We start from the raw sequence: 13,003 nt of genomic DNA on the forward strand, positions 1-13,003 counted from the left end.
TCTCTCTCTCTCTTTCTCTCTGAGCTGTGATCTCTCATGTGTTGTGATGTGAGAAGAGAAACAGAGGCAGATGTTTCTTCTAAGCCGCTCTGTGGGGAAACTCTGTGTGTGTGGATCTGCTGCTCCTCCGCACACTCACTCTTATTAGGCCTTGATGTCACTCAGGTACTTTCTCTCTGGCTTTTGTTGATGGTTCTGCAGTTTGTTGATTCTCTATCGCTACAGGTGTTACATCTATAATAAATAGTGAGCGTGCTTTGATTTCTGAGCTTAGCCCTACAAAATTCTGTCAAAATGGACCAAAACCAAACACCCTCCATAAACAAACCCCATCTGACAAAATTCTGTTCAAAACTAATCCAATTTTTTAAACATAAAGCTCAACAAAATCCAAATCTAATAAAAACCCCATAAAAATCTGCCCTGCAACATTAAGTTTGACATTAACTTAAGTTTGACATTATTTATCAGAAACTGATCCAAACCCTAAAGAATGTATTTCAAAAACGATACAGACCTTAAAATTCAGTTTGAAGCAGATTTATTCTAATACATTTCCATCAGACACTAAAATTGTCCAAATCTACCTAAAAAGTAAGAAAATTCCATCAGAAACTGAGCTGAGCCCTACAAAATTGTGTGGTTAGTTTATAAAAACAGACAATTCTGGATTTAATACAGGCTTTATGTAATCAGTAAACACAGCGCTGAGGAGTTTATATACATATACATATGTCACCGGCTTGGTAACACGAACTGACAACATCTCTGCTGTTCAGAAGCTAAGATGCACAACATAATGCAAATGTTTATGCCTTTTTTATTGATTAATTCCCTATAGTTTAATACTTACAAGAAATCCTTGTTGAAAATAATTTACCATAATTTATTAAAGTACTAATTATTAATTATTATTATTCTTTATTTATTTGTATTTGTGTTTGCAGTTTGGAAATGTATGTTGTGAATTAAAAAATATAACTTATCTAAAAAAGGAAATCAGTTGGTCATTCATTATTAAGTGAAATTTCTTGTTTTCTCTCTTGTGTATTTTGAATTACTCTTTAAGCAATCAAAAATATGTTATATCCGATTACTCGATTAATCAAATCGATTTTTCAGTAGAGTACTCGATTACTAAAATAATCGAAAGCTGCAGCTCTAACTGTATATGATATCAGTTTTTTTTTCCAATTGGTAAAATGCAATTTTGTAAACTAGGCTGGTTTTATCAAAATACTTTCACAATTCACAAAACTGCACAATCAAACTGCAAAATACTTTATACATCCTGCAAAATGAAGCACTGCAACCAAAACTACATATAGCATTATCAAAATCAAATTTCTGCACCAAATACAATATTTCCTCACCTTTTTATCTACTATTTAGTTGATATTTATTCACTGCTGCTACTCTTCGTGGAACAATACTGGTCACACCCTACCATAATCATATCTCTGTGCACAAGATGTATATATCTTTACTATATAGATTTTTTAATTTGTCTTTATATATTTCCTGTAATTGTTTTTGTACATATAGATTTATTATTATTCTCTGTTTATATTTTTTTCCTGACCTGTTTCTCTGTCCTTTCCTCTGTACTACTGTAACATTGTAAATTGTAAATTTTTCACCATTGTGGGATTGATAAAGGATATCTTTATATTTATCTTGTTAATACAAAAAGAAAGTCACATGACTCCAGAGCTGATATATATTTTTTTGAGGTTTTATTTGGTAAGTTAATACCAATCATCCATTACTGAGTCCCATGCCACCTGGGAAAGGCTCTCCCTTGTGTCCTCGTACTTTTCATCCCTTATGAAAAAGGGCTTCACAGGCACGGAGGTGGAAAGGACCCGTGGTTTTGTCCTTCGTCCCAGAAAGGAAGCTGGTATGTCTTTGTTGATGATTGGCTCCTCAAGCTGCCTTTTCCCCTCCCTGCTCTTTGCTGGCTGGCTGTCGCCCGCACAGTCCTGAAGTGGGAGCTCCTCTGGGCTTGAGACACTCTCAGACTGAGCACACTGTCTATCTTCAGAACAGGAAGACAGGTCATCGACGACACTCAGCTCTGGAAGCTCTACAGCTGAAACTGGAGTGTCTTCAGCCTGAGGATCCTCTATTGTGGTGGACGGTTCCTCAAGCTGGCTTTTCCCCTCACTGCTCTCTGCTGGCCGACTGTGGCCCGCACAGTCCTGAAGGGGGAGCTCCTCTGGGCTTGACTGAGCACACTGTCCATCTTCAGAAGAAGAAGAAAGGTCATCAATTACTTTGAGCTCTGGAAGCTCTATAGCAGACACTGGAGTGTATTCAGCCTGAGGATCCTCTATGATGATGATTGGCTCCTCAAGCTGCTTTTCCCCTCACTGCTCTTACCTGGCTGGCTGTCTTCCACACTGTCCTGAAGGGGGAGCTCCTCTGGGCTTGACTGAGCACACTGTCCATCTTCAGAAGAAGAAACCAAGTCATCAACCACACTGAGCTCTGGAAGCTCTATAGCAGACACTGTTGTGTCTTTAGTCTGAGGATCCTCTATGATGGTGATTGGCTCCTCAAGCTGCATTTCCTCCTCACTGCTCTCTGCTAGCTGAATGTTGTCCACACTGTCCAGAAGGGGGAGCTCCTCTGGGCTTGAGGGAGGTGCTCTAGTCCCAGACTGAGCACACTGCTCTTCTCCATTAGAGGAAGGATGCTCATCCTCCTTCTCCACACTGTCCTGGCTGGTACCTGCAGTTTTCTTCCGGGAGCTGTACCACCACCAGCAGCAGCCGGCGACGGCCAGCACACCTGGAACGATTAACGCTTTCAGCATCTGCACCATCTCTAGTTGTCTGTAGCTATGGGTAGCACTATTCTCACCAACTGCTCTCTCCAACACCGAACACCCAACAGACTAAAAACTCCAGCGTGCAGCTATGAATGCTGGTTCAGAATCACACTCAGCCAATCGAATTGCTGATGACATCATCACCTTTAGAACACTCGTACGAACATTCTACAGCAGCGCAGCCAACGTACCCAGTAATACTGTGTTTAAACACAAACAAAATATAATATACAAACCCAATCAATCCCCATTCAAGCCCTGTATACCATATATATATATATATATATACATATATATATATATATATATATATATATATATATATATATATATATATATATACATATATATACATATATATATATATATATATGTATATATATGTATATATATATATATATACATATATAGCCCTGTATATATAGCCCTGTATACCATATATATATATATATATATATATATATATATATATATGTATATATATATATACATATATATATACATATATATGTATATATATATATACATATATATATATATATATATATATGGCATACATAGTATCTACAGTGTAAATAATAATGAAAATTAAGAAAATGGAAAATGCATTGAAAAATTGTCCAAACTTTTGGCCACACCTCTTTTTCAATGCATTTTCCATTTTCTTAATTTTCATTATTTTTTTTCTTAATTTTCTTCAGATTGTTCACATGCACAGAAATATTTGCATCGCTAGTGTTGTGAATTATGGCAGAAAAATTGGACCACAGTTGGCAAAATTTTTAATTTGTATATATATATATATATATATATATATATATATATATATATACATAAATATATAAACATACCTCAAAAATTATTTTAAATAATATATTATTTAGACCCAATAAAACAGTAAAATAAAAAAAGGAAACAAAAAAAATGAAGTAATACAAATAACTGGAATAATACAGGTTATTAGGCTATGTATTGTTATACTGTATTGTTTACTGTTATGTAATGTCGGGAAGTGTTGTATTTGTTTCATGGTTCTGGAGGAGTGATAGATCACTGCACTGTGTTTTTATTTCATGGTTCTGGAGGAGTGATAGATCGCTGCACTGTGTATTCGTTTCATGGTTCTGGAGGAGTGATAGATCGTTACACTGTGTTTTTATTTCATGGTTCTGGAGGAGTGATAGATCGCTGCACTGTGTATTTGTTTCATGGTTCTGGAGGAGTGATAAATGGCTGCACTGTATTTTTGTTGCAATAAACCCTCATGAACTTGAACTTGACCTTGGACCAAACCAAACCCCATCCATAAATAAACCCAAACTGACAAAATTCTATACAAAACTAACCTCATTTAAAAAACCTACAAACTGACTCTAGCTCATCAAAATCCTAATCCCAATATTTCCCTAAGAAATTGAACTAAGCCCTACAAAATGATGCCTGAAACTAACCAAAAACCAATAAAATAAGTCAGAAAATGAACTGGACCATAGAAAATGCTTCCCAAAATGGATTTATTCTGCCCAAATCTGCCTAAAAATGAAAGCAAATTCCATCAGAAACTGAAATTATCCCTAAACAATTCTGCCAAGTCATGGTGAGTCACACACAGCACAAATTAAAGAGGTGAAGCCTGTTTAGAAGCTTACTGTCGTCTTGGGTAAACTTTTGAGGTAGCTGAGGTGTTAACACGTACACTTTGATCTCCATGGTGACGGGCAGAGAGGAATGGATGAGTTTGGTGTGCTTTAATGCAGAGCTTGATTAGTTTGGCCTGGTGCTGTAATGATCCTTGAGCTCGGAGCTTTAAATCAGGGGGGTATCAGAGAATAGAGCGACAGAAGGTGCAGTTTTTCCCACAGTGTCAGCTCTGATGCTGGAAACATGATGGATTTATCAACGTTCCCTTTAGGAGATGTGACGGATATATGTGACGGATATATGAGAGAGATATATGAGACGCTTAGGAGATGCAATCTGCTTCACTTTAATGCTGTAGATCAGCATGTCTTTACCCACAAACTTTCTACTGGGTGTGTTGGTGTTTGTAAGTGTGTGTGCAGTAGTGGTAAAATGATTGAATTAATTAATATTAATAAACGCTAGCTCTTGTTTATGTTTACTCTCATAATAAATATGAGACCACCAGTTTCTTTGATTTTTTTTTCTTTGAAATTGTAAACCTCTGGAATATAATCAAGAGGAAGATGGATGATCACAATCCATCAAACCAAACTGAACTACTTGATTTTTTGCACCAGGAGTAAAGGTACACTCTAAAAAACAGAGGTACGATATGAGTACTTTTTTGTACTCGAAGGTACATTCTTTATAATTGTACCCTCAAAGGTACAATATTGGTCTTTATAGGATCAGATTTGTTCCCTCTGAAGTACAAAGTAATTTCTAACAGCAATAAGTACAAATTTGTACCATTTAACCAGCCTAAGGGTACATTCAGTATTCTGCATCACTGTACTAATGAACAATATATATTTAAATTGCACATTTTTTATTTGAAAGCCAGACAATTTTGTATCATCAAGTTTTTGAGCCATATTTAGTTGATGATAATGTTTATAATCTTTATGATCTTTACTGCCACAAAAACCATGGGTACAAAAAAGGACTTTCACTGAAAGGTACTTTTTTGTACCTCAATATAAGGTACAGCCCCAGCGACAAGCTTTGTACTCTTTTAAGTACAAATCTGTACTTATATTTCTTAGAGTGTATAACATCATCCAAAAGCAGTGTGTAAGACTGGTGGAGGAGAACATGACAAGATGCATAAAAACTGTAACTAAAAAACAGGGTTATTCCACCAAATATTGATTTCTGAACACTTAAAACTCTTTATGAATATAAACTTGTTTTCTTTGTATTATTTAAGGTCAGAAAGCTCTGCATCTTTTTTTGTTATTTCTGCCATTTCTCATTTTCTGCAAATAAATGCTCTAAATAACAATATTTATATTTGGAATTTGGGAGAAATATTGTCTGTAGTTTATAGAATAAAACAAAATGTTCATTTAAATCAAACATAAACCTATAAATAGCAAAATCAGAGAAACTTATTCAGAAACTGAAGTGGTCTCTTAATTTGATGCAGAGCTTTATAGTGTACCTTAAGGAAAACACAACTGTCCAGTTACACCATCCATGGGTGGTTGGGTGATCTTTAAAGAAAGCAATGTTAAAAAAAAATGGACTAATTTCCGGCACTACCCGGAAGCCAATCACCAGAGTATTGAATTCTGTCCACAACCATATCAATATACCCTCACTACACAGACTGCTGAGCACTGATGGCTTATCTTCATGAGAACTAATGGCTTATCTGCTGTATTAACTGCATTTGTATTTACTAACCCTGATTCTTGCCTGCCCTCTGATATTGTTTTGCCTGTGTATGACCCTTGGACTGTTTCCCATTTATCGTATATTTGCTCCCTCTTGTTGTTGTTTACCATTGTTGATCTTTCCTGTTTTGACTTCCCCATTGTCTAGTACTTTATTAAATAAAAATCTAAAGATAATTTGATTTGCATCTGCGCTTGTCTAAATCCTGTCCAGCCATGACACACTATTACTGATTATAGTAACCAAGCAGTTTAAAATATCTAAGATTCAGAAAAAAAAATACACCTTTTGTAGTGAGGATGCATTAAAACCAATTAAAACACAGAACTTTTTTTTCCCATGGTCTCATTGTATTTGTATCTTTTTTCACCACTGCATATACATCTACCTAACTTTAATGTATTTTGTCTTGCTTTTCAAAGACAAAGCAATTACAAAACTACAACTCTGTCAGTTTTGAAGATTGTATGACGTGCATTTACACTGCCCCAACTGGTCGCATGTGGGCGTGACAAAGGCGTTCCCTGCGTCGTCCAATTAAATCGCTCTAATAAATGTAAATGCTTGTATACAAGCTATTATTATTTTCTATAAATTAAAAATATATAAATGTGCATTAATAAATATAAATGTTGGATTGAGCTTTATTACACTGTCTAGTGAGCAGAATATAGGCTAACAAAAGCAAACTTTTCCAATTAAATTATATATTAATATTTTAAAAACCCACCAGAGACCCCAACAATCTCTGCAGCCTTTCTCCTCGCTGTATTACTGTGATCAGAGTCCCTGTAAATCAGCAAAGTTTTAATATATGAGGCAGGAAAGCCTGAAACTTCTCTTCCTGTCTTCTCTGGATGCTTAAAAGCGGAACTAAAATGTTTTTTTTATACGCTGCGCTGAGAACACGTATCAGGCGAACACCTGGTCTCTGATTGGATAGATGCATCGCGTTGGACTTTGCATAAAGTTTAGCTCGGCTCAATTTTTCAGACGCATCGCATCCCCCACTCTCGACGCATTGGACCGATGATGCACCGCGCGACTGTGTCTGACTGAGGCGGCACTTCCCATTGAAAATGAATGGGATACGTCGCTGTGCGTTGTCGCGACGGAGCAGTGTAAATGCACTGTTAGACATTCAACTAGACATTCAACAGATGAAAACTGTAGACAATCAAAAAAATGAGACATTGGAATGCTCAGCATGCAACTACACTGTAAGACCGCATAAGTTGAATTTACCTTTAAAAAACTGAGGAAACCGGTTGCTTTAAATAAGTTAAGTAATAAAACGTAAGTTAGCATAACTAAAAAAAATCAAGTTATTACAACTAAAGGGGATGTTAATTTAACTTTTTTATTTTTGTTATACTGTAAGACCAGATAAGTTGCATTTACCTAACTTTTTTAAGGCAGCCGGTTTGCTCAATTTTTTTTTAAGTAATGGGAAATGAAAACTCGAGTTAGCATAAATTAAAACATCAAGTTATTACAACTAAAGGGGAAGTTGATTGATTTCTAAAGTAGCCCAGGGGGAATCACTACACACTGATGGTGAGTGTTAGTCAGAAACTGTTGGACACACCCAGTATGCAAATAGATTGTGACAGAAGCCAATGGAAAAGAAGCTGCCAATGGCAACAGATCATCAAACTCAGTTATTATTGGTTCAAAGATCTCGTTCAACTAACTCAAAATAGTTGAGTATTGTTTAGAAATATCCAATTAAAAACAGACTTAAATCATTTGAGTTCAAACAGTGTATGGGTTTACAGTGTATAGAAAGTTGGCAATACTTCGCGAAGTCACAAACAGAGTGAAGGGGAATGTATATTCAGAGTTGTAACAAGAGTAACAAGGTTAGAGAATAACTAGGCGTGCATCTGAGAAGAAACAGAAACCTTAATGAGCTGATATGCTGAGGACTGTTTTGCCTTTTCTCTTGAGCTTTCTCTGAAGTTCTGCAAAAACTTTTGTTCCTGCGATGCCAGTCAGCAGTCTCAGCTTTGAAATCCCGCAGCTTTGCTGAACCGTGGGAACAGCTGGAGTGTTGGGTCACCAGCGGGTGAAGTGTGTGTTGGTCAGAAATAGGATAAAGCCTATATTCTGTCAGAGCTTCACAGTTACGTTCCTGCTGTTGATGGCTCTCTGCGGTGAAGGGGGTTGAGAGAGCTGGAGTGGAGGATTGTGTGAGGAGCTGCAGTCGACTTCCATTTAATCCTTTATTTCCACCCACTTTTACACCTCTGGTCCTCTTCAGTTGGGTTGTGCCAGTGTAAGTGTGTGTGTGTGTGTTTAGCTTCATGTGAAAACTTTATGATGTAGAAGCAAAATTTTAATTTTATTGAGGAAATTGTTTATAATGCCTTATGAATGCATTATAATGTATTATGAATATGTTTATAGAGTCTTATAGAGATGACATTCATAGAAAGTGTTACCATTTTGGTAACACTTTCTATGATTGTCATCTTTATTAGACTCTATAACTACATTCATAAAATATTATAATGCATTCATAAGGCATTATAAACATGGCAATACATATTTATAAAAATGCATAACCCACTATAGCCATGTTTATTAAGCATTATGACTTGTGATCATAATACATTATAAGCTATGCTTATGATATACATGTTAAAATATTTTACATCTATCGTTAAAAATCTAGTCCCACAAAGAAAGTCTGTCACTTTACTTAGACCTGTTATAATATGTTATAATTGACTATAACTAATATTATATTCAAGCCAAATATAATTCATGGGTGGTAAAAATGTATCTATAGGATTACTGAGGGTGTGTTTATAAGTTGAAAGCTGTTTTAGTCATGATACGAGTCTACAAGCTGGGACTTAATTTCTTGGTATTGATGTATAACATGTTATAAACACAGCTATTAATGCATTATAATCACAGTTCATGATGCATAATAAACATGGCTATGATGAATTATAGAGTTTTATAAATATGTATAGCCATGTTTATAATGCCTTATGAGTGCATTATAATGTATTATGAATATGTTTATAGAGTCTTATAGAGATGACATTCATAGAAAGTGTTAACGATTTTTTTTTTTTGGCAACACTTCCTATGAAATGCATTTATAATGTCTTGTATGACATGCATAATACCTTTTATACAACAGTTAGTTCCGACCTCACAATCTGATTGGTTGAGAAGTGTTCTAGCCGTGCTGATATTTGTGATAACATCACGGCCTTCTCACACTAAACTTGTATCACTCCGCCGACGCGTTGCCGAGTAACGGTGTATACACACAGGACAGCTTAGAGTCATCAAAGGCATCAGCATCAGCGCAAGCTTAGCACAGGCTAGCACTCAGCCGCGGCACGCTCGCCCACAGCGCTGGCTTTTGTGGAAAAATGGGAAAGAAAATCGCTCGGTTACTGCCGTCTGACAGCCAGAACGGTAACTTAACCAGCCAGGCTAGGATAAGCTACGCTAAGCTAATGCTGAGCTAAAGCAAACTACGCTAACCTAACCACAGTCCAGCCGGCTAGTTAAAACCAACACCACCCAGCAAAACAAACAGAAATGCTCTAAAAATGCACAGCTTTCACCTGAAGACAACTCCGTGGAGCAGGAGAAGAGAGGATTAGCGTTATTTCACGCTCCTAACGTTACCATCTTCACTTATTCCCAAATTTGATTTCAAGCTAACTTTCGTGGTGTTATTCTGTATGAATCAAACACTGTTTTGTAGTTAAGTTTCAGTTCTGTTACAGTTGTTGTGGAACTACTTTAAGGCAGAAGGCACAGTCCATTCTTTGATTTATTTTCTTTATTCATTTTGTAAAAAAATAAACTGTTGTATAAAAGCAATAGCACACTCGAGGTCGTGTGTTGTACGTGATACGTTATACGTGATAACACACTCCCTCTTGTGTTCTATTGCTTTAATAATGACTGTAATAAGCCTTTATAATAACTCATAAGTACTTACAGCGACATTCATAACACATTATAAACTACAAGTGTAAGGGTTTGTAAAGTAAGGGCTTTTTCTTTTATTTCTTTCCAAATTTTCCTTGTGTATGTTCATTGTTTACTGTAATGATGCTGCTGGAATTTTAATTTCCCTGAGGGAGCAATCAATAAAGATCTATCTATCTATCTATCTATCTATCTATCTATCTATCTATCTATCTATCTATCTATCTATCTATCTAACTTTCTATCCATCTATCTATCTATCTATCTATCTATCTATCTATCTATCTATCTATCTATCTATCTATCTATCTATCTATCTATCTATCTATCTAACTTTCTATCCATCTATCTAACTTTCTATCTATCTATCTATCTATCTATCTATCTATCTATCTATCTATCTATCTATCTATCTATCTATCTATCTAATGCCTTATAATATCTGTTCATAAGTACATTGTACAATGTAGTGTTGTAATGCACTACAACACAGATTTGGTACATGTTGGTATAATGCATTAACATAATGCTGAACATTTCATATCTGGATAGAATCAGAATCTACTTCCACTTAGTTGTTGTGGTGGTTGTGGAATACATTAGAAACAAAAAATAGTGACAAAAAATTATGAAACAAAAAATGCCTGTAAATGCTTTGTGTAAATAGGCTCTAATTTGTTTTTAGGTATCAAGACCAGAATCTTTAACATTTCTTTTTTATCAGCTTCACATTTTTAATTTCAATTTCCCCCCCAAAAAACGTGTTGACAGGAAACTTTGGCAGTCCAAAATTCTCTGAGAGAAGCTTTTTTTATAGGGTAGCGGGAGAAGCAGCATCAAAATCGAATGAGAAAAGTTTGTTATCTGCTCTTTCTGGTCTTTCAGTGTCTTCCTCTACGTCTTTAAAGTTAAGGTTTCAACAAGTGTTGGTGCATCAGAGTTTGTGTGGGAGTGAGTTATGTGCGTTTGTGTTTACACGCTGTATGTGACTGTGAACGCTGCAGGAGTCTATTATAAATTCTACAGCACGCAACTCAGCTGTAAAACTAAGCTTCAATCACAGAGCCAGCGGCTGCAATTGTTAGCTTAGAGATCCAAAGCTTCGGAAGAGCTGAACAGCTGGACCTGCTTTACAATGCATTGCTTTATCTTATGTATTTATGCATTTCTGTGTTCAATAACTGCCCATATTTTATTTTTTATATATACATATAAAAATAGCACACCAAGAGGAAATTGATGGATTTGAATTGAACTTTATACAGTGCTGTAAAAAAGCACTATTTTATTATACTTACATTGTTCAGACTAACAAAAGCATTTTAATGTCAGACAAACATAACTTAAGTAAATATAAAAAAACAGTTTTTAAATTCTAATTTCACTTAATAAAGGAAAAAAAATGGACCATATTTTTTGCACTATAAGGCTTCCTAAAATCCTTGAATTGTCCTAAAAAATCGACAGTGCACCTTATAATCCAGTGCGCCTTATGTATGAGTTTTACCAGTCAGGTTGTAAGGAGCAGTAAAGCCAGTTTCTCCAGTGCTAAAGGTGCAGGGGCATTAGCATTAACTGCTAACCACAGCGCTAGCTCCTTAGCCATTTAGAAGTGAGTATATTGGTCTGTAGTCTGCACATTTAGCATGTTAGAACAAGCTACATGGGACAAACCGCTAGCGGATATCACCCTGGCTTACCGAAACTCTTACGGTGCATTTACACTGCTCCCTTACTGTGTGTTTGAGCATTATCCTGTATATAAAGTTAAACTCACTATATACTTCACTGATAAAGTTTTACTGGCAGCCAGACATGCTTATGACATTGTACAACCAACACCATGTTTGAAAGATGATGTGGAAAGTTTTGGATCACAAATTCTTCATTGTTTAGTCCTTATTCAAGTTCATCCATTTGTTTCATCTGTCCAAAGCATATGTAACTCAAAATATAAAAAAAGGCTTTTTTTGTCAGGGGTTCTCTACCAGTCAAATCTCAGTCGATCAATCAATCAATCAATCAATAAATCAATTTATAAATCTGTTGAAGGAACTGTTGCAAGCTGGCAGATACATTTACTGGGAAACCCTTACTGTGTGTGAGTGCTCTCTATATACTTCAGTGACCCAGTTCTATTGGCAGCTAGATATGTTTATGATATTGCACTACCTCCACCATGTTTGACAGATGATGAATGGAGTGGATCATGAATTCTTCATTTTTTTTAGCATATTTAACTTAAATTGGGAAGGTGTTTTCCGATGTTCCCTATCAGCTAATCTAATATTTATTTTTATTGTAAATTTTGACAATGATTTACCCACTTTAATGCAAGAATGTTCTTAACTTGATTAGAAGTGTTAAACGCTTGTTGTTCACTAATGCCAGGTTCACACTACATGATTTTAGTCCATGTTTTTAGTCGCCAACATTTTTTTGTTAATCGCCGACAAAAACTCTGCTTGAAAGCAAATCAGGGTCTCAGTCATGTGGCCTGATCTACTGAAAGATGCAAGTTGAGCCGTTGCTGAATGATCGGCAATTTGAGTTGCAGATGCCTGAAAAAAAATTGGCATGCTAGATATCTGATCCAGTCTGTGACTGGGAGTCAGGAGCAGCGGCTACCTACAGCCAATGGGATCACATGAAAAAAGAGAGAACCAAGAATCCAAAACACAAAATCTTCAGCATGACCAGAGCTGTTTATAGAGGGTCTGACTACTATAGGGGAGATAATATTAATAATACTAATGATTTACTTGTTCTGAGTATTCCTTTAATTTTAGAATGTATTTTACTAAAAAAGCAAAGAAAGGCGTAGCTGTATATTTCCATTTG

At 35.8% G+C, this 13,003-nt stretch overlaps 2 protein-coding genes across 3 annotated transcripts in view; one reads left to right on the plus strand and one right to left on the minus strand.

Moving 5' to 3' along the window:
• The window catches only part of LOC103044531 (acid-sensing ion channel 2), a 317,128-nt gene that overhangs the window by 8,529 nt on the left and 295,596 nt on the right, over positions 1 to 13,003 (plus strand). The gene's annotated exons all lie outside the window — the stretch shown is intronic.
• On the minus strand, positions 1,715 to 2,902 carry LOC111193218 (uncharacterized). The gene is made up of 2 exons (XM_049468104.1): positions 2,383 to 2,902; positions 1,715 to 2,245 (listed from the first exon to the last, which is right to left on the minus strand). The coding sequence occupies exons 1-2, from the start codon at positions 2,825 to 2,827 to the stop codon at positions 1,749 to 1,751; spliced, it is 942 nt and encodes a 313-aa protein (XP_049324061.1). The 5' UTR covers positions 2,828 to 2,902; the 3' UTR covers positions 1,715 to 1,748.

The sequence above is a fragment of the Astyanax mexicanus genome, chromosome 19, assembly GCF_023375975.1.
Source record: "Astyanax mexicanus isolate ESR-SI-001 chromosome 19, AstMex3_surface, whole genome shotgun sequence".
Lineage (NCBI taxonomy): Eukaryota > Metazoa > Chordata > Actinopteri > Characiformes > Acestrorhamphidae > Astyanax > Astyanax mexicanus.

What these genes read in the sequence shown, in the direction of transcription:
- LOC111193218 (XM_049468104.1), bottom strand. Translation starts at nt 2,827, where the DNA reads ATGGTGCAGATGCTGAAAGCGTTAATCGTTCCAGGTGTGCTGGCCGTC. An exon ending in TGTGGAAGACAGCCAGCCAG is followed by an intron (nt 2,246 to 2,382) that starts GTAAGAGCAGTG and finishes CTTCTTCTGAAG; the next exon opens with ATGGACAGTGTGCTCAGTCA.